The sequence below is a fragment of the Leptonotus elevatus genome, chromosome 13, assembly GCF_054856555.1.
Source record: "Leptonotus elevatus isolate MCC_2025b chromosome 13, RoL_Lele_1.0, whole genome shotgun sequence".
NCBI classification, from domain to species: Eukaryota; Metazoa; Chordata; class Actinopteri; order Syngnathiformes; family Syngnathidae; genus Leptonotus; species Leptonotus elevatus.
Window position 1 is genome coordinate 1513963 of NC_141251.1, and position 26084 is coordinate 1540046.

The 26084-nt window shown below is 40.4% G+C and overlaps 1 protein-coding gene across 1 annotated transcript; it reads right to left on the bottom strand.

The window, feature by feature from the left end:
• Nucleotides 1-593: 593 nt before the first annotated feature.
• LOC147163419 (1-phosphatidylinositol 4,5-bisphosphate phosphodiesterase beta-1-like) lies at nt 594-21851 on the bottom strand. Its single transcript, XM_086092528.1, has 32 exons — nt 21427-21851; nt 19117-19194; nt 17854-17922; nt 16974-17114; nt 16830-16909; nt 15770-15823; nt 14831-14906; nt 13853-13953; nt 12365-12528; nt 12131-12277; nt 11865-12022; nt 10943-11025; nt 10737-10821; nt 10502-10661; nt 10085-10143; nt 9818-9914; nt 9620-9704; nt 9193-9317; nt 8161-8315; nt 7904-8071; nt 7087-7186; nt 6896-7000; nt 6655-6767; nt 6268-6418; nt 5725-5778; nt 4733-4910; nt 4540-4669; nt 3582-3658; nt 3329-3418; nt 3146-3203; nt 2971-3057; nt 594-2167 (listed from the first exon to the last, which is right to left on the bottom strand). The coding sequence occupies exons 1-32, from the start codon at nt 21523-21525 to the stop codon at nt 2015-2017; spliced, it is 3480 nt and encodes a 1159-aa protein (XP_085948654.1). The 5' UTR covers nt 21526-21851; the 3' UTR covers nt 594-2014.
• Between the last annotated feature and the right edge of the window lie 4233 nt (nt 21852-26084).

The window sequence follows — 26084 nt, forward strand, 5'->3', positions numbered from 1 at the left end:
AGGCTGACAGCGCTCTTCTTCTACTGAAATTATATTACACCAGCCGCCCGCTATCGCCACCAGCTGGACAAAAGGTGAACGGCAGAAACCCCGGGGCAGTGATTTCCGTCTAAAAGCGATAACTTGATTGGTAATGTTTGTAGCTATTAGTCATGGATTGTCCCTAATAAAGACTATTTGAATGATTTTTTAAAAATTCCATTTTGTTAAATACCTCTAGGGCAAAAAAAAAAAAGGAACGTTAAAAAAAGGACATAATGTACAACTCAACCCCAAATTTAAATCCCAAATCTAGTTTGAAGCCCTACTTTGAGAAAACCTAACCCTAGATTAAAACTCTAATTACTGTACATTAGAACAAATAACAGTTTTGCACCTCTCTCTCTCTCTCTTGTGTAACCCTCATTTTAATGCCAAGAACAATATAATATCTGTTATTTTGTTACATTATGAATATTTTGGGGGTCATTATTGCTTAATGGGTTCGTTTATGTATTGCTTAAAAGATTAACGGTTATCAATATGAACCTAAAAATATATTTCCTCCCTCTCGCAAATGGTTCTCTCATATAAAAGAATATTCCAAACATCATTTTTTGTTGAACCTTTTAATAATCATCCAAGTGGTGTTGAAATACGATCCAGTCAAAGCAAAGAATATTGACAAAGCAAAGCATGCTCAGTTGAATCGCCCGTTCAGTGCAGACAGAAAGGCTTTTGATCATAAACATACGAAATAAATGAATGGTCATTACTTGGACATGACCAGTGAATGTTGCCATTATTAGCGAGTTCAGAGATTGGGCCATTCAAAAAGTTTCCCTGCAAAAAGTTGTTGAATGCAGTTGAGAGTTAGAACACAAACATTGTTTAAAGAGCTGTTTTTTTTTTTTTTTTTAAACATCCTTACAAAAAAACCCATAATAAATAACATGTGTTGGTCCTTATTCACACCATGAAGAGCTTGACTGATGGCTGCCATTGGAAAATATCATTTGACATCAAAACAAAAACATCATGCAGAACGGCAGCAACAAAAGTCCACGCGGATGCCGCTTGCTACCACTGAGAACGATCAGATCTTTTTCTTTTTCTTTTTTTAAAGAAATGACATCATTATTACAAATCCCCTTTTGTTTGTATGCAGCAACATGACGAAAATCGATGAGGCGCTAACAGTCGATGCGACAAAGACGGCGTTGGAAAGTTCCCATCTCGCGGTTTTTAAATACAGTAAGTGCGTCATTAAACTTCATGCAAAGAGACAGAGAGAAGAAAAAAAAAATCATTTTGAACATGTGGTGCTTACAAACATGACCGAAAAAGTAAACCCCTAAAGTTGTTCTACTGTCTTCGATGAGATTTATTCAACTGAATAAAAGTGAATATTTCAAAAAATAAAATAATAAATAACAGAATCCAAACATGCTTCAAGCAGACACCACAAGGATGTCGCGCGTTGTTAGCGCATAAAAAAAGGTTTAGATAGGAAGCATGGAAGGAAAAAAAGGATCGTAAGCAGGAAGAAGGAAAGTAAGCAGTGCTGGACATTTATAGGTTGGTCGTTAAATACAATGGATAAATAAAGAAGTAGGTTGGTTGGTTGGTGGATAACGTTTAACCAAACATTATAGCGAGGAAGTGAGGGAGGAACGAAGGTCTTCTGGTTGCCAGGTTGGTTGGAAGTTGGAACGTAGTATGGTGGGTTAGGAAGAAGGTAAGATGGTAGGTAGCTTGGTAAGTTCGTTGGCGTGTTGTTAGCAAACACTGAATATTGTAGAAAAGTTGCTTGAAGGAAGGAAGGCAGGAAGGAAACCTTGGTTGATGGGTAATAATAGGTTGCTAAAAAAGATGATTGGAATGAGTGGTGTTAAAAGGTTGAGGTACATCAAAGTGCATGCTTGAGCCAAACAAATGGTTGTTAAAGTCTTCATTGCACACAAAGTAACAGTCTGACTTCCTCCACGTTTACAGCTGCTGTCTTCACGTTGGACTTTCTTTCTTGACATGATCGTCAGTCGTCCTCGGATAGAATCTCGTTGGGGGTGGACGGCCGGGACTTGCTGTGCCCTCGGACCTCCGGCCTCCTGTCCTGCAGGAAGTCTCGAATCTCGCCGGGCAAACGGTCAAACTTCTCTTGGAACTCGGCCTCGATGGCGCCCTGCAGCTGAAGCACGCAAGCAAAGTTGAGATGACGTTAAAAGTATTCCCAAAGCTGTTTGAGTCGCATTTAAAGATGTCTGCTTCTGACCCAGAGAAGACGTTGGATTGGTGTCGAATACTTTTGTATTATTATTCTCCTTTTGTGTAGACATCAAATATTTTTGTATGTTTCGAGTAGTATTTTTGCATTTTTATCTCATATTTTTGTACGTTAAATGTCATACTTGGATTGTGTTATCGAATATTTTCTCAAAATGTTTTTGTAAAAAATATTCTAATTATTTTTGTTTTTCTTAGTTCTTGCTTTATTTTTGTATTACTTTACAATATTTTTTATGTTTAAAAAATATATATTTTATTTCTATTCTTGTATTCTTGTTCCAATATTCATGTATTCTTAAAATAATATTTCAGTATTATTTTATAATATTTTGGCATTGTTATAATTTTTTTGGGGACATTTTTCGCATTTATTTTCTAGTCTAAAAGTAACATTTGTGTCTTTTTTTGTCTAATGTTTTTGCATTTTGTCCAATATTTTTTGTTTTCCATATTATTTGTGTTTTCTAAAATAATTCAGTTGAATTTTTTTCTCCAAATACTCGTGTATAGATCGTCAATAAAAAAAAAAGTTTTCATAGAGTTGTGCATTTTTGGTCAAATATTTTTTGTATGTAATATTTTGATCAGTATCGCTATCGCAATTTCCTCTTGATAACTGTTGCGTCATTAAGACCTGCTCGTCTGTGTTTTAACGGCTAATTCATGTTCGAGACGTTTCAACTTTTTCCGATGCGCGTGCCCGACCTTGGGTTTCTGCTCGAGTATCTCCTGCATCAGATGATCGTGTTGCTCCACCAGCTGCTCGTGACGCTTGGTTTGGGTCTCCTCCAGCTACAAGCGCAAAAAAGGAGACACACGCAGACGACTCGGTACCGCAGCGGGACGAAAGACGCGCGACTTGACTTGCGCCTGCGCTCACCCGTTTGATGTTCTGCACCACTTCGTTGACGTACGACTTATTGATCTCCATCTTCTCTCTGGAACACACAGACGAGATGAAAGCTTTTCAAAAGAGATGAACCAAGCGAGGACCGGAATGCTGATTAAAAGATGGCGGCGGAGCTCGACGATCAGCCGACTCGGCGTTCGTGAGAAATCCTACTCTTCTGCGAGATGTTTCTCTTTGGTCTTGGCCAAGTTGATTTTCTCGGTTCTTCTTCGGTCCATTTGTCTCTTCAGCTCCTTCTTCTCCCTGAGTCAAAAACACGGCGTCAATATAATCTGCTGCGACATCGAACGCAAGGGGAAAGTCATCTGAGTTAAATGGATGCTTATTGGCTGCGGAAATGAAAAACAATCCAACACGATCTCGTGACATCCAACTCGAGAGCCCATTTTGGAGACGTCGCACTCACTTGCTGCAGATGTCTTTGAGTTTCTTCATCTGCGTGCTGTGACTTTCCTCAGCCAGGCTGCCGAGTCGCTCGTTCAGCTGAAGGGCAATTCAAGTTCACAAAAAAAAAAAAAACACATCAAAATTAACAGGGATGCAAGAAAATGACAACTTTGGACAAAAGCAAAGAGAACGGAACTCCCTCAAAATGTAAATATAAAATCTCAAAATACAAAATATATAAATGTAAATATGTTAAAGATAAAAATGTAAAAAAAAATGGTATAAAAATAGAAAAAGAAAATCTATAAAGTTAAAAAAACAACAACCTTAAGTTATTAAAGTAATATAAAAAATAAAGGGTAAAAAGCACACATAAAAAATAACAATAGGCCATTTTATGAAATTTAAAAAGTCAGCTTTTAAAAGTAAAATAACATTCCAAGCAAAAATAAAGAAAGCAAAATAAAAAAAAGTAAAAAACACATGGCCATTTGACAAAAGTTAAATTTTTAAAAGCAAAAAAACAAACAGCCATTTAATAAAAGTAAAACAAATATAAAATAAAAGACTCCTGAATGTAAAAAAATAGATGTTTAAAAAAAGGTTGAAAATGTAAACGTCTTGTGTGAAAAAGACCAGTTTATATGTCATTTAAAAAAGTAAACTAAAAAACAGCCATAAGTAAAAAAGATTTCAAGATTTTAAGTTAAAAATGATTTTAACAAAATAAAATGTAAAAAGTTGCCTTTTTTAAAATATTAAACAAGCCATGTGGTCAAAAAGAAAAGAAAAGAGTTGAAGGTAGAAGCGACACTATTCCCTTCCAGCCCTGTAGGTGGCACTCATGCACATTATGAAGTCAAGAAGCAGCCATGTCTGCCATCTCAAACTCGTCCCAAATCCCTGAATGTGTATCAAAGTAAGCACGCGCAGTGGCTGGCGACCTCATTTCCTTGGCGGAGGTCACGGCGCCTCACCGTCTTGACGTGTTCCCTCTGCAGATACTTTTGGCTGTAGTACTGCTCCTGCCTGAGCGCCACAAGCTGCTCGTGCTGCTCGTCCCGCAGCGCCCGGAGACGCTGGTCCGGCTCCTCGGACGACGAGCTCCTGAACAAACGCACGCGCGCGCACGTCAGTAGTTGCAGTGAGGACAAAATGTCCGCTTCCCACCTGCTCTTGCTGCACTGCCTGGCCGTCTTCTTGTACTTGTTGTTGATGTCTCGCAGGAGCTCGGAGGTCTTCTTCTGGTGTCGCCTCACCAGATCCTTGAGCTCCTTGAACTGACGCCGCTGCTCCTTCTGGCACAACTTGGACTGCTGCAGGCTGGCCAGCGCGCACACGGGCACGTCTGCCAGCCGCACGGGTTCAACGGTCACGCAAAGTATGCATTTTTTTACACAATCTCAATCCAAACTATGACCTTAAGGCGCAATGGCACATAATCCGCAGCGATGTTTGCGGCGGCGTAGCAATCGTTCTCCAGGGGCCCCAGGCAAGCAGATTGGGGGCCCCCAGCGGCCATTTTGTAGCATACATAGCGCGTCGTTTTAAAATTGCACATCTGTATCTTCAATAAACAATCACCATTAATTGTGCTTCATTCAAGAGACTTATTTTGTTTTAGTGTGTTTAATTTAAGCAAGAATCTTTCTAAGTGAGCCAGAAAACAGGAAAATAAAATTACAAATTGCGTGGTCGTTAAAAAAGAAAAAAAAAAGCCAATTTTTTTAATGAAAATAAATAAATAAATAAATACATAAATCCTGACTACATGGTCTTTTTTTTAATAGAAAAAAAAAAGCCATGGTCGTTTTTGTTTTACAATAAAAGCTTTGCTACTATTCACGATCATTTACAAAAACACAATCAAATAATCAATGTGTCAAATCTGTGTGCCCTCTTGGGGCCCCCTGCTGTCTAAGGGGCCCCAAGCAATTGCCTGCCTTGCCTAATGGCAAGCGATGCCTCTGACACTGTGGCGACACGCTTGTGGTTTTGTAAACATCTTAAGCTTAAATGAGTGTGAAGCTGACATGAATGCACTGGAAACCAAAAAGTGGACGGACGGACGGACGGACGGACGGACGGACGGACAGACGGACGGACGGACGGACGGGCGGACGGACGGACGGACGGACGGACGGACGGACAGGCGGACTGACCTATCAAAACGCTTAAGACCAAATCTTCAGTTTTCCCTGCCGGTTTGGTCGCATCTAAACACAAACGAAAGAAACATCACGAAACGTGTTACAAGCCTGATTTTGCTTCCACGCTCAGTCCAGGTCAGGTGTTAGCAAAGCGCTTCACAAAACATTGAGATGATCAGGAGTCCTGTCATGAAAGACACTCCAATTTTTCTTCTGGCAGCTTCCATGTTTTATAGCAATAGAACACAATATTCTGTGGGCCTTGCAAAATGAATCAAAATCCAGTAAAACAGCCAGGAGCGAAGGGGGTTGCTTCAGTCAAAATATCTGCGAGTCAATGAGTTAAAAATGAGAATAAATTATGGTTTCAGATGTTTCCGTACTCCGACACACCTGATTCCAATAATCAGCTCATCAGCAAGATCTGCAGACGCCTAAAAACGCTCCTGATCTTCAGAATCAGATGCTTTGGAGGACGAAAACATCTCAAACCTGCAGGACTCCGACCCTCAAGGACCAGGATTGGGGAAACCTGGCTTACGGTGATGCCACTACCTGACGCAGCTGCTTGCTGATTGGCCGCTGAGGGTTTGGGTGCGGCGGCGACAGGAGCCTGGCCCGCGGGTCCGGGGCCCGGGCTCAGACCGTTCTCCACCAGCGTTGACTTGGGATCGTTTTTACGCTCGGTGCAGCTGTCCACCTCGTCCTGGAAAGCGGACAATTAAAGTCGAAACCATGAATATGACTCAGAAATGGATTGTGTGGATATGGATGACATCAGAGGCACGTGAAATGACGGGAAGTGCGCTGGCATCCATTTCACATGTTTGAATGTGTTTGGATCATTCTGAACCCAACCACCCTCCCCCTGTGAAACGAGGGTGTGAACACTTTCGCAACCACATTATCCATCGATTGCCGCTGTATTTCTTCCTCCCTGACCTCGGCGTGCGCGTCGTCGTCTCCGTCCTCCAGCGTGAGAGCGGCCAGCTGCTTGGAACGCTGCTCCAGCAGGTTGACGTATCGAATCGGGTTGGACAGAGCCTCGATCACGTCTGGACAGAACCAGGTGCATTCCCCCCCCCCACCACAATTGAAAACAGTTCACAGATGTATTAATATGTTCGTATGCGATAAGTTTTCCTCTGATTCGCTTTTCCATGATTTTTCTTCTCGCGTGTACCTGCAAAAGTGTCCGGGACGTAATCTTTGACTTCGATGTAGACGAACACGGCGGGCAGAATAAGAGACTGGTTCTTCTCGTTCCTCAGGCCGATGTAGCGATAGCCTTGAGAGGGTACACGTGCACAATCAGAGCCGCGGAGCCTCCTTGGCATCCGAACGTGAGAGGAGGCGAAGAAAATAGGCAAGTACCGGGTCGTATGGCAGACACGGGAATGATGCGATGGCCGACGAACTTCCCTCCTTCCTCAAAGGCGGCGATTCTCAGCGAGGCCAGTGTAGGAAGAATCACCTGGCAGGAAAAGTCGGGACGGACGTCAATCAGGACCAAATGGGAGCCTCATTCAAGCATTCCGGTCAAAGTTGGCGAAAAAGGCAGAATTTTGGATTATTCTACCAGAAATATTCACAACAATTATAGAAGCTCAAAAAAAATCAATAGAAGCTCAAAAAAATCATCAATGGAGAAGACAGAAAGAGAGACAGACAATTTAGCCCATGAAGCTAGTTTGATTGCATGAACTTTGGTAGGCATGTCAATCATGGGTCGACCCACGCAAAAGTCTCAAGAAGCCGCACACAGGATGTCAGCCATTTTAAGGGGATTTTGGCCATTTCCGGTTGTTTCAACAACAACAAAAAACCCCAACAGGTTCTAGAAATGTTTGAAAATTCAGCCCTTTTAAGTCAGTTTGACTTTTGTAGACTTTTGTCGGTCATGAGCAGACCCACAAAAAAGTCTGAAGAAGCTGCCATTTTTGGTTATTCCCAATGTTTCTTCAAAACACGCCGGTCCTCTTTTTGGGTTTAATTTTATTCCATGAAATTCAGCTCCCCAAAGCCAGTTTGACTGAGCAACATGAAATTTGCTCTGTAGGTTTATCATGAGTAGACTCCCAAAATAGTCGGAAGAAGCCACGCATAAAAAGTCACAAAAAGTCGGCCATTTTTGTCGTTTTCAAATGTTTGCGTGTGTAGCAGTTGAGCGCGCTACGGCCGCGTTTCGCACCTTCTTGAAAACGACAGGTTCCTCGTCCCACACCGGGTTGACGGCGTTGTTGTTCTGCGAGGTTTTGGTCTTCAGCGCTTTCCTCCTGGTGTCAACAGGAAGCCCGAACATCTCCACTTCCACGTAGACGCCCGCCCTGCGCTCGGTGAGGAACTGGCCCGAGATCACCTGGAAGGCAAAGCGGGAAAAGTGAAAAGTGAAAAGCGAAAAGCGACCAGACTTCCCAAAGGAGGCGGAGATGCTTCCCGGTGGCGAACCTTCACGGAGAGCGTGTTGGCTACGATACCGTCCACCGTGTTCTCCGTGAAAGGGTCAAAATGTTTGTCCGGGCGCCGCATGAACTCGGGCTTCAGCCTGTAGCCGCTGCGACCGTTGTACTCAAACACGAAGAGGTTCAACTGCATGGACAGATCTGCAAAAAAAAAGAAAAAAAAAAAACATTCTCTCATAGCTTTTGCTTCTTCTTGCGTTTTGGGACCTTTTTTTTTTTTTAGCCCCTAGTAAGCTTTAGGAACATGAAAATTTGGTAGGCACAGCCATCATGAGCAGACCCACAAAAAAAGTCTCAACAAGCTATGCCCAGAGAAACAAAAAAAGTTTGCCATTTTGGTTTGAAGCAGCCATTTTAGGATCAATTTGTGGCTCCTTCAATGACAATAATAATAATAATAATAATAATAATAACATGAAGTCTGCTATTCTGACCATTCAAAAACAAACCAGTCCTACACATTTTTGAAACTGTATCCCCAGAAGCCAATTTAGCTTAGCAACATAAAAGTTGGTACACGTGTCCATCGTAAGCCGATGCTTAAAAAAAAAAAAAAAGTCACGACAGTAAGTCTGCTGTTTTGTTTTGAAGCGGGTCTTGCTTATTTTGGCCATTTCCAGAGTTTCTTCAAAAATAAATGTTTCTAGAAAGATTTCAAAATTCAGCTCCTGAAGTCAGTTTCATCTCGCCACGTGAGATTTCTGTCATGAGCAGACCCACAAAAAAAAAGTCTCAAGAAGCCGTGCCCGGAGAGACAAAAAAAGTTTGCCATTTTGGTTTGAAGCAGCCATTTTAGGATCAATTTAAGGGTCCTTCAATGACAAAAAACTAAAAAAAAAAAATTATATATATATAATAAAAATAATAATAATAATAATAATAATAATAAAATAATTAAATAATAAATATATTAAAAAAAATATATAATAAAAATAAATAAATAATATAATTAAAAATAATAATAATATAAAAGCAGGGGGGAAAACCCCACAAAAATGTGAAATTCTGGAGTCCTCACCTATGGTTTGATAATTGAGAGCCACCAGTTGACAGCCGGCATTCCAGAAGAGCTGCGGCATGAAGTTGGAGGAGTCCACTCTGGTTCCTTTGGGATAAATCCGACTCAGCTGGGATTTATTGTATCTGGTGGATTCCGGGTCAAGAAGTATTACATGTCACATTTTCACAATTCTCAGCTCTTTATCAGTGTCAACCAAAAAAAAATGAGCAGAATTTGAACATGTGGCTCTTGAATTGGATGTGGTGTACCTAATATTATGTCCTTGATGTCGGTATACTGCGCTTCCATATTCACATGAGGGATCAAACGCATTGCAGCGGCATAAGTTATCAGCGAATGCTCATTTTCAAAAGGCTTCATATCTAAAGAGAAAGAAGCAGCCGGGATGTGAGCAGTCGCCCGTGGCAACCGTTGCTAAGGATACTCCACAAACTCCACCGGTGACTTGGTGAGATGCTCCAGAGCTTTGGTCTCCACAAATGACGACATGTGGTAACAGCGGGCCGCCTCTGCGCGCACAACGACAGGACACACACTTGAGCGCGTTTCGCCCTCATTCGAGACTGCCAGGCATCCAGCGCGGCGAACATCCGCTTGTCTCCTGGTGCTCTGCCTTGCTTACTTTTGGAGGCCTCGAAGGAGTTGAACTTGGTGGGCTGCACGTAATTGACCAGCGTGGACATCTCTTCCGTGGCCACGGCCTCGCGCTCCGCTGAGCCCTGCGGACAACAGTTTCGCAATCACCAGTTGAGGTGCAACAATTCATTGATTCAATATTTGGATCATGGACATTTTAGAGACATCGTTTACACGTACTTACATATTAGCCCTTTTTTTCAAATCATCAAAAATCGGTCGCTTGAATGTGAAAAGTGACGTCAGAACTGACCTTTTTACCGTCATCGTCGTCATCATCGTCGTCTTCCTCACTCTCAGCCTCCATCTCCGCTGCAAATATAAATAATGGACTTTCACGGACTCAGCTCCATTTTCATTAAATCGCGAGTCAAATAATCGTCCGTAGAAGTTTTTATATGCAGTGCGGTCGCGTATAAAAACTTACTAATACATTGACTCGCCCTTTACAGAATTTTTATGAGCGATGTGCATTCGCATCCTCTGCAAAAAAATCCTCCAATTGCGCAGAGTGAGGATTTTGCAGCCACTTCATTAGGTACACTTAAACTCTAAAAAAAAAAAGCGTTCCCCAACCTTTATTGTGCCAATAAAAATCTCCAAAATAGCTTGAACGAATATTTGATTGGGTGGACTTGGCTCAAGGCCCTCCTCGTGTCGCTCGTCGTACCTGTCGTGTTGTTGCTAAGCGACACGGGCTCAGGGTCCTGATTGGCCGGCTGCTCCGTCAGCCTCTTGACGTCGCCGCCGGCTTTGTGAGATTTCTTGTTCTTGATGAGGATTTTGCCCATCAGCTCCTGCGGGCTGGGCAGCGACATGCCCGACTCCAGCTGTAATAAAATCATGACCGAGCCGTCGCCGTCACCGCCACCAACCTTCTTTCTATTTTTCCAGAAAGTTCATACCGGGTATTTGTCCAGCGGGTCGATCAGTAACGCCTCCCCGAAGATGGAGCGACAATATTCCGCCATTTTAGCCTGTTGCTTGGAACTGACAGAAAGGATATTTTAGCATAAGTAAAACAAAATGTGTCAAAATGAAAAGCTGAGGAAAGTTATCGCTCATCATTTTCCCAAAGCAGTTTAGACGTTTTGTTATGAAAGTTACTCACGAATCGACGTGGTTCTCAAAAGACAAGATGACCGGGAAAGGCGACGTCTTGAAGGCGCACTCGGCAATGGCCTCAATTACTTCCTGGTAAAAAACAAAACAAAAAAAACCACACATATTTTTTAAAATATGGAAGTTTAAGAAAGCAAAAGGAAAAAAATTGACAAAATGTTTTATTGATGATAATAGCCAAGATGATGTCAAGAAAAAAAATAAGGGCAAAGTTTTCTCATTTTTGAAAAATAAAGAAATGAGAAAGAAAGCCATAATTGTAAAACGCAGCCATAAAAAAAAAAAAAACAGCATGCGTGGTTTTAAAATGCATCAATTCCTTCCTAGTGAGAAAGCAAAAAACTATGGCTATTATTATTATTTTCCCGTTTTTAAACAAATATAATTCTAACAATTAAAACCAATGCGACAGTAACTAAAATATATTTAAAAAATTAAGTAATATGGGTTAATTGTATTTATTTTTTTAATTTAAAATTTAAATTTTTTTAACTAAACTGTTTTATTTATTTCGCAATCCCTTGCAGGCAAAATGAAAATGCAAAATAAAAAAAAATAAAAAAACAACAACAATTTTATAATGATCATAATTAACAGACTCATGACAAAAAAATACAATCTAGAACATATTTGTTAAAATATTCTCATTTTTGAAATTGCCCCCCAAAAGTGCACATTTTACAATTTCTCAATGAATTCCTGTAAAAAAAACAAACCTAAAAATAGCAATTATAATAAAAACTTGAAATTAGTAGTAAATAGTAAAAACTTCTACATTTATCAATTATTTCCTGACCCCCCAAAAAAAACAATTAAATATAATGTACAGTCATTAATTTTTTTCAAATGAAGCAGCCGCGCTTTCCAATTGCGCCATCATTCTTCTCCCGTGCGCGTGTATACGTGTTGACCTTGAAGGAGATCTCGGAGGTCATGGTGAACCCGTGCGTGATGACGGGCTCCTCGTCGGCCGTGCGACCTTTCCACACGTCCAGCTCCACGCAGCGACATCCGGCCAGCAGGACCTGTCGGTACATCTCCACCGACGAGCTCCCCGCCAGCTGGCCCGCTGCAAACAAAACAAAAAGTCGCAATATGGCGGAGCAGATATGCAGTCGTTCGCTAAAAGTCTCATCTCCAAAGCTGTGCTGTGGGATACACGTTTGGTGCGTGATACCTGTCAGGTAGGTGTTGTGCGAGGAGTTGACAAAGTAGTGCGAGAGCGGGAAGCTCATGTCTTCAGACTGGTCCAGTTTGTCCGGAGGGATGACGGCGTTCTCGTCACTCGACAGATAACTGCAGAAGGCCTGCAACGAGATCAACCCTGGACAACGCGCGCGCACGCTCAAGATCATCCATTTTGATTCGGATGCTATTTTTTTCCCGGGGTGCGTGTGCCTTTTGTTCTCACCTCGTTCCAGGAGCGTCTTGTCGCTTTGGTGTCTTTCGAGGAGCGTTTGCGTCTGAGCGGGCCTGAGAGGCGGGTAGAGGATCTCGTTGAGTCGGGGGTCCCGCTGCTTGTTGTTGATGAACTCCGTCATCTGATCCACCGACACGGACCCGTCGTCGCCGCCCCTGCGGCAAAACGCGACTTGAGCTTTGTCATGGCAAACATAATGGAGAATGGATGGATGGAGAATCACAACCCTGACGCCGACGTCTGCTCGGTGTGGCCAACCACGTCGCGCATACCAGAAAAATGGATAATGAATAAGTACATATACTGTTAAATATGTACAAAATCCTGACTCAACCCTCATCGAGTTTTACGGTGATTTCCAAAAAAGTATTCTTTCCTCATTATGCTGGTATTTCAAATTGGATTCAATTCATTTCCTCTTCAAAATTCTACAAATCACATAAGTGGAAACTAATAAATGTGACATTTCTTAGTTTTTGATTTTCCATCAGTTTGCACGCAAACAAAAGTTGATATTGTTATTATGGGGTGTTAACTGCATGGAGAATTTATGTGGGGGAAATATGAATTGAATGCGTTTTGGAAAAAGGATAGTAGATAATAAAATGTAGAAAAAGTAAAGGACTAAATACTTTTCACATGCAGTGTGCTATGTACACTTTATTTAAAAACAAATTCTCACATTGCGTGTATTAAAAACATTATATGTTATATGCACGCACGCACACACGCACGCACGCACATACACATACTCACCCACACACACACAAAAATAAATAAATAAATAAAAAATAAAAAATAAAGAGCAATGATGATGACATTTCCGAATGAACAATACTGAGCTCTTTATTAGGAAAAAAGGATTTTTTTTTTTATATGTTCTAAATACTTCCTGGATGTAACTTTAATTACATTGGGTTTCTTTATTTTTATTATTAACAGATTAAATTCAAATTATTATTATTATTTTACAAATTTGGTAAACAATGAAAATAACCTTGTTTTAGTGGTTTGCTGAGTGTAAAATTGTGATTAAAAAAAAACATTTTTGGAACAAGGCTGCAACAACAAAAATGGAAATGAATGCATATGAGATTTATTAGTTTCTTGTTTTTAACCTTTTATTATTATTATTATTTTTTTTTATACAAAAAATAGATTATTTTTTTACCTGGTTGTTTTGTTTAGAATAAAAAAAAAAGAAGAAGAAGCTTTAAAGCATTGCGGAATACGGGTGTAAGAAATATGGAAAAAGTAAAGTGCTGTAAATACTTTCTGCACTTCACTTTTAGAATTTTCAGTAAAATAAATGAATTCATTCCATTTCAGACAGTAAGATATTCAAATATGGCAAAGCGCCGTGAATATGTCCCTGCTGCACTTCAAAGTGACTTTTGTGCGTGCTCTCCGCTCGTCTTCATCATCCTGCTCTCTCAAAGAAGACAAACGAGCAAAAAAGGAAAGGCGCGCTCCACTCACTGCAGTTTAAAGATGTTGGCCAGCTCGGGACGAGGACAAAGCTGCTCCAGGAAGCTCTTGTACACCTCCGGCGTGAAGTCCTCCAGTTTGATGGCGTCGCCCTGTTGAGCGCAGAAGAACATCAAACGTGCTGCAGGCGCATTCACGCAATCTTCCCTTCAATTAAGATCCAAGCTCATGTGTCCCCTTCGTGCACCGTGAGTCAGCGCGCGAGACCAACGGCAGATGAATGCTGTCAGATATTTAAAAAAAAAGAAGAAGAAGAAGAAGAGAAAGACGAGAGCACGCAGAGGACACTAAGCTCAGCAAATCAATGGCTAATGTTTAAGATGTTCCTCATTTGAAATATTCACACTTGAAGTGGCTTTGAAAGAATACAGATGAAATTTTGCAGTATTTAAAATCGGACAATATTTCGCTCTGTTATATAAATAAATAGTCATCAAAATGTATGATTATGGTTTATATGGTAATATGCTCTACGCACTCCCACAAGCCTAAACACGGCATTCTGATGAATATTGTGTTTGTAGAATATGAATTAAGCAGCAAAATCCACCTGTAGACTGAAAATGACATCACTTCTTTTGAACGTCACGTGACCACACCCAGAGGTGGTGATTGGTTGGTACCTGAGCCCATTTTCAGTCGACAAAACAAGTCACACGTAATCACAATGTCGTGCTTAGACGAAAGGGGGCGCATCGATATTTTTGACTTGACTTCCCCTTAAAGAACCTATCGTCGGTGTTGGGCGGGAGAAAAATATATTTTCAAATTGGCTCAATTGAATATTTTTCACAAATCAACACTGATATTTTTCACGTTATTAACCAATTGAATATATTGGAAATAGCTTGAAAACAAATTTATAAAGTGACTTGGACACTTGAACAGCATAAAAAAATTCCGACTGTTGCTCTTCATGAAGCTCAACTCATTTCACAATTCAAAAGACAAAAAATCATTTGGACAGACCCGCGCGAAAGGAAGCCGGCAGTTCTCCAAGGCGTTCTCCACTCGCTTCCTGTCTGATGAAAACAAGCGAACGATGCTGAAAGACAAAAAAAAGAAATCCTTAAATCTCATTGCGATCTGCTCACAACACAGAATCACTTCAAATTCTGCGAACGTCCCGACATGTCCTTGAAGGGACGCGAGACGAATCCTGGTCCGGAGGGAGGACACGGATTACTTGGCCGTGGTCCATTTCCGAATGGCTGTCGAGAAGTGTCCCGCATTTAAACAAGGAGCAGTTGATTTGGGATTGAAATTCTGCTTTTCATCACGATTGTTTTTAGCCCCTTGCACGGAGAAAAGGGAAAACGACATCCGTTGGCCATATTTCAATCATGTGCAACTGTTGCACATGCACAAAATTACACACTAAAAACAGTTGGGTCAAAATGAACTATGGGTCAAAAATGGACAGATCCTCCACTTCGGTCAATTTGACTCAAATTTGAGTCAAGAAATGGGTCTTTTAATGTAAAACAACTCATAAATATTGGTCAGATCCTTTACTTAACATATCCATTTGGACTCTTTCACAAAAGTAAACTTGAACCCCAATTTTGCATTGGTCAAATTCCTGTTGTGGACAGGCAGTGTGAAAAGGGGGTAAACGTCCCCATCGGGCCTCCTGAAAAGTCTCCCGTGTCCTTCCTTCATCCTGGCGTCACATGCGCCGCCGCCGGTCGATTAGCAGGTCAGTGCTGAATTAAGCACCTTGATGGATCCTGTCCCTGTTTTTGCTTTCCCAAGTGCACGTGGAATTAAGTTTATTTTGGGAAGAGGGCGACGGGAAAAGAGCAAAGTTATGAAGTTTGTGCACGTCTCTGCCGATTGGCCCGGCGGGATAGCGCGTGGCCGGCACGCAGCGGATTGTCGCACAGCTAACAAAAAGGCCCGACTCACTTCTTGACGGGAATTCTGCCGTCCGTGTTGGGCTGGAGAGTCAACTTCACGTACCTGCCGGAAAAAAAAGATGCATTGGATATTTTTAATACACACTTTCAAAAAACTGAGTTTTTGTATCAATTGGTCAACCAGCTCCATCAAATGAACAACTTTTAAAATAAAATGAACAGCTTTTAAGGTGAAAAATCAAAGACTGTTGGACTCAGATTTGAGGATTTGATGTAGCAAGAAAAGAGAGACAAAAAAGACAGGGATGAAAGGGAAAAAATGAGGGAGGAAAACTCAAGAAGAAAGGGGAAAAAAATAAATTTAAAAGCGGAAAATGGTATAAAAAGAAGCAAAATGGGTTAGGGTAGAAAAATGAAGATGAATGAAAAACAAAGAAAAAAGAGGAAAGGAAACAAACAAAAAAGAGGGATAAAAATTCAAGCCAAACGGGAATTGGCAAATGGCAACTTTAATAAAGAAAACATGGCCGCAACTCTTGTGAGGATAAACGGTTTCCGAAAATGGATGGATGGTATAAAAGAAAAAAAGAAATGGGCAAAGAATAAAAAAATGACAAAAAAGAAAAGTATTACATGGAAAAAATTAAAAAGGAAAACGAGGAAAGAAGACAAATGCGAAAAATGACTGAAGTCAAAATGTGAGAAAAAAATAGAGAAAGAAAGAGAAAAGAAAAATGGTTAAAAATAAATAAAATAAATGACAGGATGGAAAGGGTTCAAATAAAGCATTGGAAAAGAAAAATAAATAACAGGAGGAATTTTTATAAATAAGAAAAAAAGGGAAAATTACAATATTTAAAAAAATGGAAGGGAAAAATGAAAAACTGGGAAAATGTGTCAGAAAAAAACATTTAAAAAGTTTTTAAAAAGAGGGATATAATTGGAAAATTAAAAATCTTGAACAAGGAAAATAAAGAAACTGTGAAAATACGAAATCCTTTTTTTTTTTTTTTTACTACACTTCAGATCAAATGATTTTGAAAATTTCCTATCATCAATAATACGAAAAAGAACCTGATCGCAGACTTTGTGTGTGTTTGTTGACTCACGCTTTGAGGAGGCTGTGGTCTCTGTTGAGGTTGTGGCTCAGCAGGTTGGAAGACAGACAAAAGAGATCCTCACACCACACCTACCAAAAATTATCATCATCATCATCATCATCACCATAATCATCATCATCATCATCATCGAACCTTGGCCTCATCCTCCTGAGACGCGATGAAGATGATCTGGTTGACGTTGACGATGTCGGAGGCCGTCACCACGGTGACCATGCGGTTCTCCAGCCGGCCCACCAGGTTGCCCACGTCCAGCAGCTCCCGCAACTTGGCCTCCTATTGGCCAACAGCACGCAATCGCTTTGTGATCGAAAAAGCAGCTTGTAGGTTGAGACCAAGATAAATCATTTTGAAACGTTTCCAGTTCAGTCATTACTGTGGCCATTAATGTTGTTTTGATTATGAGCAGTGTTATGTTGGTGCCAAACATAACCTTTTGGCATTACAGCCAAAAAGTTCAACCTCGGTCTCATCAGACCACAACATATTTTCCCATGTGTTGTGATTTGGGGGGGCTTTATCGTGGTCTATTTTTTTATAGGACAAAAATCTGGCATTTGAGCAGGGGTGTGTAGACTTTTCATATTCACTGTAGCGGCACTTCTTAACGCAAAACCAAATAAATCCACTTCATCTAATGAAACATTGATTTATTATTTTTCATTTGGACAACAATGTGGCATTTTTAAGACCTTTAAAAAGGCAGATTGAAAGATTAAGTGTCCTAATTATGTCAACCACCAAATTATCAAGCAGAAGACACAAATCTCTATTTACGATCAAAAGAGCATACGACTCATATATATAGATATAACATAACACACTGTATGTACATAGTTTAGCGCTTTTGGAATACACAATGAGCATTTGAGCATACAAATGTTTTGCTACGTGTCCCCCCCCCCCCCCCCCTTTGCATGAAGAAGCAGCGAGTTTGCGTTTCTAAGGCGACGTGGAAGACGGAGGTGAAGGAGGTGAAGAGGAGGCGGTAAGAAGGTGAAGAGGCCGCCGTTACCTTGGCAGTTTTGGTGCTTCTGCCCGTCCTGACATCTTTGACGTGGGTCAAGTCTAACAACTCGGTCTCCTGAAAGACGTAAATAGACACACGCACACACACAGACTTAACCCTGTTCCCCGCAGAGGCGCCAAACTGTGTGTTGACAATCAATGATAATAGCCCCATGCTGAGCATCTTCAGGGTCTGCACATGTGTTCACTTCCTATTTATGTAAAGCATGCGTTATTCTCATTTCTCAATCGTGATTAGATTGCATTCAAATAATGACATACTGTACAACAGTACGACATTTTAGCTGACTAGAAATCAAAGCCGTCTATCGTAGACTCAAAAGGGAATTTTCAATGTATGAGTAGCAGTTAAAATTCACATTTGAATAAACTGTATGTTATCCATGCAGTCCATTTATGTTGTGTCAGTAATCTTGTAAATAAAAGGAAAGCTCCTGTGGGGGAACATGCGAAAAGTCAAAAGAAAACACATGCAAAAAAAACAACAACCTGGAAGGTGGAACTACTTTGAGCTCTAAGCCGAGATGCATTTTTCAATCATTTTGAGAACATACATACAGTAAACTAAAGAAGGAAATACTATATATATATATATATATATATATATATATATATATATATATATATATATATAGCTTAAGAAGAGCAAATGCAGAAAAAAACACGTCTCTAAGAAGTCTACATGGTTAAAGAAAGAACAATGTACTGTACCTAAGATAGATCCTTGAGGTACTCCAGAATTAATTTGAGCTCAAAACAGGGCAGTGAGTGTTCAAAAGAAAAATATCGCTTTTAAGAGTAATGAACTCAAAACACAAAACTGCAAAAGGAAAAAAAAAAGGAAAAAAATATATATATACATCTAATACGTATAATTAAAAAAAAATCAAAAATAAAAGTTTGCGGGGAGAATAAATTTGCTTAAAACTGCAATATTTGTCAATTTCTAAAAAAGCAAATAAATAAATACAATGAACCCATTACAATATGATGACTACATTTTTACACACATAAAATAAATAAATATATAATTTGCAAGAAGAGCAAATGAGTTCAACCTGGCATGATATTTTTCAATTAAAAAAATACAGAAATAAACCGTTTTTTTTTTCATTTACATGACAGATTTCTCAGAACATAAACAAAATAAATGGGTTCTGAGAATATAAATAAACTAAAAACAGATTAACAGATAGAATGAATTATGATATCCATAATGAGTGTATTACGTTCGTGTGCACGCGAGTACCTTGTTCTGGTCGGTCCAGTAGAGATAAAGTCCGTGAGGATCCACAAAGAGAGTCACGGGAGTTACAGTGGAAAGATCCTGAGGAGGAACATGTGAAAAGTCAAAAGAAAACACAACAACTACTATTTTTTCAATCATTTTGAGAACATACATACAGTAAACTAAAGAAGGAAAATACTCGGATAGATCCTTGAGGTACCCCAGAACTCATTTGAGATCAAAATGTGGCAGTAAGTGTGCTCAATTAATAAATAAAATATCAGATATTGAGGCATCTTCATTTATCAACACAAGGGTTCATTTTTACAACATACACTAAATAAAATTCCCGGGATAGAGTTTTGGAGAAGAGTAAACAATTAAGAAAAATATAGGGGATATCATCGATAACCTCATTAACGTAAGTTCATTTTCAGAACATACATCACAAACAGAGCTGTAATCCTCAATCAAAACAATAACATTGCAAATTAAGACATTTTCAGTACCCACAGAAAAGAAAATCATTTTCATGACTTAATTTTACACACACATAAAAGCCCGTAGAATAAATAGTATTATAACTATTTCAGAGCAAACAATCAATGCTTGGTACCACATCAACAACCGCTTCTCCAAAATGATCAAATACCCAAGTTATTATTTAATAGGATTTGCCAAAGGTTGCGCTTGACTCATCCCCGAGCGCCTTTTCACGCCGACGACTGAAAAGTAGAACTCGAAGCTCTGAGGATGGCTAACAAGATCCCTGTCAAGCGTTGCCATGGAAACCAACTCTCTTTTAAAACAGCCAGCATAGAAACAAAAGAACTCAAATGGAAAAAAAAAATTATTATAATAATAATAATAAAATCCATCTGAGTGCACATACCATATTCACGCACACGCACGCACACACTTATTGTCAATCATCCCCATCCCATTATGCATCAGGTCTGTTTAGGTTGGGGTAGCCATGCCTGTTACCATAGCAACCGCATCGCCACACGTTCCCATTGTGAGGGCACTTTAAAATACCAATACACACACGCGCGCACACACTTGTTGCTGGCATGCAATCAACAGGTGCTTTCATCTCCAAAAGATGGTCAATAAAGAAATAAAAATCATAAATAGTGCCTTGACGCAGTCATTCACTGTGGGAAAATTCTGCATCGAATTTCTGTGAATTGGTCCGGAAATGATGAATTACAAATCATGTATTTTTGGGTTAATTATCTATGGCAGCCAGTTATGACAGGCAGAACAATTACATGCCGGAAGGTGAGATCAACCTGCGCTTGCACCTGTTGCCAATCATGCGACAGTAACAGCAATTTTCAGTATTTTGGGGGGATTCATTAAAAAAAAAAAAACACTTTCACTTTAAGTACATTAATAATCAAAAATAAATTACATAAAATAAATAAATAAGAAAAATACAGTTTCAAAGAGTAATGAGCTCAAAACACAAAGCTGCAAATAAAAAAATAATAAATATATATATAATTTCAAAAATGTTAAAAAATAAATGTTTCTGGGAAACATAAATCATCTTAAAACTGCAATATTTGTAAATTACAAATACACAAACTAAAAAGTAGAATATTATCAAAGCAAATAAATAAATAAAATTAACCCATTAAAGTACATACTTTTCACGACTACATTTTGACATACATAGAATAAATAAGAAAAATATAGTTTATATTTATATATATATAGAGTAAATGAGTTCAAACTAGTCTGGTATTTTTCAATTTAAAAATACATGAAAAATAATTAAGAAATAGACACATCTCAGAACACATAAAATAAATCGGGCTAATAGGTTCTGAGAATATAAATAAGCTAAATAACAGAACTGAACTTAAAAAAAAATCAATCAATCATAATAGTTTAAAAGACTAGTTGTTTTCCAATTCATAAAATATAATTGAAAAAATACAATACACTCATTTTCATTAGCATTCATCAGCATATACAAAATGAATAGGAACAAATATTGTTTCTGAGAAGAGCAATTAGGTCAAGCCGCTAGATTTGTCAGTTAATAAAACAAATAGGCAAACGTAAAACATTTTTTATTTTTTTTTAATCATATCATGTGTAAGCTAATTTGTGAATGAATTGAAACAAGACCAACCTAATTTCACTCGACTTTTTTTTTTTTTGTGTATGTGGTTTGCCCAGCGATTTTTCCAAAGCCAAACACGAACGTGTTTCATAAATAAATTCCTCATATTATTTCAATAAAGCTTGTAAGACCGTCATGTGATTTCTCCTCGTCAATGAATTTTTGCAATTGTTGCACTTTTGCAGCCGTCTTACCTCGTCCCATTTGATGAAGTTGCTGCCGTCCCTCAGGGTCGGGGACACGGCGGGGGGCTGGAGTTTCAAGGCGTGGACCCCCGGCTGGGCGCTGGCCATGGCTCAAGACGCCGGCCCGGGGTGGGGGTGGGGGGGGTTCGAGCTTGTCAAACTCCCGTCAACAGGCGGAGACGGCGGAGACGGCGGACTGCTGCTGCCGCTGCTGCGTCCTCCTCCTCCTCCTCCTCAGCATCTTCCTCGTCCTTCTTGTGCCGCTGCTGCTGGTGCTACTATCTGTGGTCCGCCCCCGCCCCCGCCCGCGCCCTTGTGTGCTGCAAGAGACAGACTGAAGCAGATGCCTTTATGGGAGACGACAACACATGTGCGCGCGCGCGTGTGTGTGTATGTGTGTGTGCGCTCAGCCTCCACAAATTGACTCATCGGCGACATGCGCAAAAGCGGCTTCCCACAGATGGGGGAGGGATAAGAGGGAAGAAATGGATGGAGAGACGAGGAGGAGAGGAAAGGGGAAAGAGGGGGAGATGAGTGGTGGAGCGGAGGCGGAATGCAAAAGTGGGGAGGGGATGAACCCCCCCCCCCCCCCCCCCCCCGCGACACTTCAGTCAAATGAGGCCAGCAGGAGGAAGTGCTCGACTTTTTGATGTTCGGTCAACAGGTGGGACCGTGTGGGAGGATCGTAGGAAGAGCCATTTCCTTACCTTAGTCGAACTTTTTACAGTATGCATCACATTTTTAAAAAAAAATAGTGCGCACACTAAAAATAGTTGGGCCAAAAATAACCCAACGATGGGTCAAAAATGGACCAATCCTCGACTTTGACCCAACTTTGAGTCAAGAAATGGGTCTTTTAGTGTAAAACAACTCATACATGTTGGTCAAATTCTTTACTAGGGTAAAAAAAAATTGGGTCATTTTGTATAAAGCAACCCAGAAAATTGGGTCAAATTGACCCATAAAGTGAATGGGTCCATTTTTGATCCATAATTGGGTTATTTTTGACCCTTCTCTATAGAAAAGGCCATTTCTGGAGAAACCGCGTGTGAAGGCTGAAATGCGGAATGGCAAAATATGAAAGCATGCGGAATGATGTGGAATGACTTGGATTGATTTGGATCGAATCAATTACAGTTGTGGAATGGTAGTAAACGATATGGAATGACGTGGAATGATGTGCAATGACATCAAGCATAACATGTTGAAGTCGGCCGCTATATGTGGAAACAAGAGATGTGTCAAAATTTTGAATTTGAGTCTTTCTAAAATGTTGTGATAATACAAAGAAATGAAATACGATGACTTGAATCTGAATGTTGAAGTTGGAATGATTGGTTTCGTTCATCAGCGGGCGGAAGGCTGCCAAATGCGTGCTTGTGCGAGGATCATTTCCATCACATAAGACACGCACAAACACACGAACGCACAAACGCGGAATTGTTTTATGCTTTTTCTGCGCAACATCTGTCCAAAACAATTGGTGGTATCGGAGCGGTTTACTTTGAAATTGCTGGTTGTTGCCGTGGCAACGCGGCTGGGAAAAGCCTGATTGAGTTAGCTGGTGGAAGAGTGTCAACTTTTCTAGCTGCAAATGTTTTATTTATTTTTTTTGCTCTTGTGGCAAAAATGTGTTTGGAATGTTTTGTGTGTCAAACAAGAGAGTCAATCTTTAGTTAGCTGAATATTCCTGAAATGTTGTTGTTGTTGAATTCATTGAATTTGTACTGTTCAAATGTGTTACAATTTTATGAATGATATTCACGAGTAGTTTTCACACGAGTGGTTGACCTATTTTGACCCCTGCGTGACAAAAATAGCATGATGTCAAGACGACTGAGTGCATTTGGATATAAGCCGCATTGTACCAGATTTGAAAAAAAGAACAAAAAAAATATTCATGTGTAGGCTTTTAATAGTGAACTGGCTATTGTGAAGCATTGAGTCAATGCAATAATAAAAATGAGTGTCTCGTCAATACAACAACTAGAAAAAAAAAGATCCAGTTGGCTTTGTATTTCTTTGTTTGCCAACACGAGCGATTATTACGGGAAGCGAGTGGGCGAGGCCGAGGAGATTTAGGACGGCAAAACGTGAAGCGGGCGTCAAGGAGAAGCAGAAAAGAATGACAACGCGTCTGCAGCAGAGAAAATGAAAACAAGCAAGCTGGCAGCCACACGCCGTCCGGCAAATATGACAACAAGCGAGCAAACCAGCAGAGGAGAGAGAGCGGGCAGGGGAGGGGAGGGCAGGGGAGGGCAGGGGAGGGAAGGGGAGGGAAGGGGAGGGAAGGGGAGGGGGCAGGCTTGTTTATGCCCAATAAAATGAAATGTCCTCTGTCTGAACGGAGACAGGATGATGAATTGTCGTCTGCGTAAATGAAGCACTTGAGGCTCCTTCTGTGCAAAGTGGCGGAGAAACGTCGGAATGGCTACGTGAGCCAAACGTTACAACGACAGCACGCTTGTCACGCGGAAAACCGACATTTTCGCATCAAGGCCACTTTTACAGACATCAAATCTGAATCTGTTCCTTTTACAATCAACTTTCTTTTAAAACATGTACAGAAGTGGACCGCAACACTCGCAAAAAAAAAATCTGTGATTCATTGACAACTGTTACCATTTCCAACACATCTGGACTTTCTTGCAAATTGGAATCTGTTAGAATAAATGCACATACGTTATCCCATATTTACTCTTATAGTATTGCAGCTGCAAAAACAGGAACTGTGCCCAAGATAGCGGCTGAAACACTTTGCGGATGTACTGTAGAACTTTGACAGTTGAAACCTTCAGCGCCGAAGGAAGACACGTCTGTATTATAATCTGCTCATATCCGTGATGGCTGCTGCTGTGCCTTCCCCCAACCTTTAGAGCAGCAACGACTGTGTAACCAGGGACCGCCCGATAAGAAATAAAAAGAGAGGGCTGGGCAGAATGTGCTCCAGAGCGGGTAGGAGATTGTAACTGTGCACATCTCTGTCCGTTCTCCTCGCGAGCAAAAACAATCGAAGTCTCTTGTCCTCCCCTCCTTGTCTGTTGTTTAATAAATGTTCTAGGTTGACTGAACCTGACCGAATCCTTGCGTATTCATTTGTAAATAATAAGTAGAAACTGCAGCACCAGTAGAAGTAAATTATTGAAGGATTTCATGATTTGTTCATAAGTACAGCTCTGCTGGATTGAACTTTTACATCAATTCAAACTAGTAGAACTTTGTTTACACAAGTTTGTTGTGTTTTTGTTTTTCTTTGACTAATCTAAATTCAATGCGTAATTATGATGACATTTGCGTTGGTGCCTTGAAGGATTTTTTTCTTTCGCTGATGTTCTTGTTTTGTTAAGAAGGTCGAAGGAATAAACTGCGGCGTCACTCGAGGCCTTTTGGCTTGGATTATTTTTATTTTATTCCTGGTATGACTGATTCACTCACAGCAAATCTAATTAAAATAATCTATCTAAAGGTACTCTGGTGTAATAGATTTTAATTGAATCAGTTTGTAAGCACAGTTTTTTTTTCCCCTCCCACATTTTTGTGAAACGTGAATGTTCAAATTTTGTCTTGCAATAATATGAAATATGAAAGAAATTAAACTTCTGACTTTGTTTTTATTATTATTAACTCATGGGGGCCTACTACTGCTGTATTTTTATGACGGCCATTACGGCGGTACTTGGCGTAAAAAGTTTGCCAATCAATCATCGACTTTGTTGTCAACTCACTTATGGCAACAATTCAACCTGGGAAGTCTTTGCTTATCGCTAGCAATTTTTTTTCTTCCACATTTAATCTTCAAAAGCAGGTCGACAGTTCATGTAATCATCATTAAAAGTCAAAACGAAAAAAACTTGAACTGGACCTGTTTTGTAAAATTGCCGCGTTACAGGGAGAAACAGGCATACACACGCAGGACTCAAGACACTCCCACTGCCCACACACTGGCACAAGCGCACACACACGCGCGCGCGCACACACACACACACGCACACACACACGCCCCATCTGCACCAGCAAATCTCTGTGCTGGGATCTTATATAAGGCAGAGTGGGTGGCGGAGAGCTATTTCAGGCCCATAAAAGACCAAAGAGTGTGTATGTGCTTGTGCACCCTTATGGATGTGTGTGCGTGTGTGTGCGCGCGTGTGTGTGTGTGTGTGTGTGGAGGACCCTTGCAGTTAACTGGAAATAATCAGAATCACTTTTTTGGGTTTCATAACCTAAAGTGGAGTTTGGAGGACTCGGCCGTGATGCGTTCAGGGAGCCCTTGAAATGAAGGAGATGTCAGGCAGAAGCAACAAGAGCCTTCCTTAATGTCCTTTGGAAGCCGACCAGGTGGGTCGGGCTTAAGCGCTTCTTAAAGGAGTCCTCCGAGATGAGCTCCTACTGCTGGAAAAGTACTTTTAATCACGCGCCGCCTTCGTGGGGAGAAAAAAATTCAACTTTGGAGCTTTGCGGGGGTGTCGGCTACATATTGAGAAGGCCGCAGGGCCAACAAAAGAGACGTTAGTCAGAAAATACGATTTGAAATACATTTAAAAATAGTCGCAAGGCACGTGTGACGTCCTGGCTCAGACGTGAAGGAGATTTGCGGAATGGCAAAGAGGTCAACTGACTGCAAATTAAGTCCTTCTTATAGTCCTTCACTTTCTTAATTGGGTATCTTT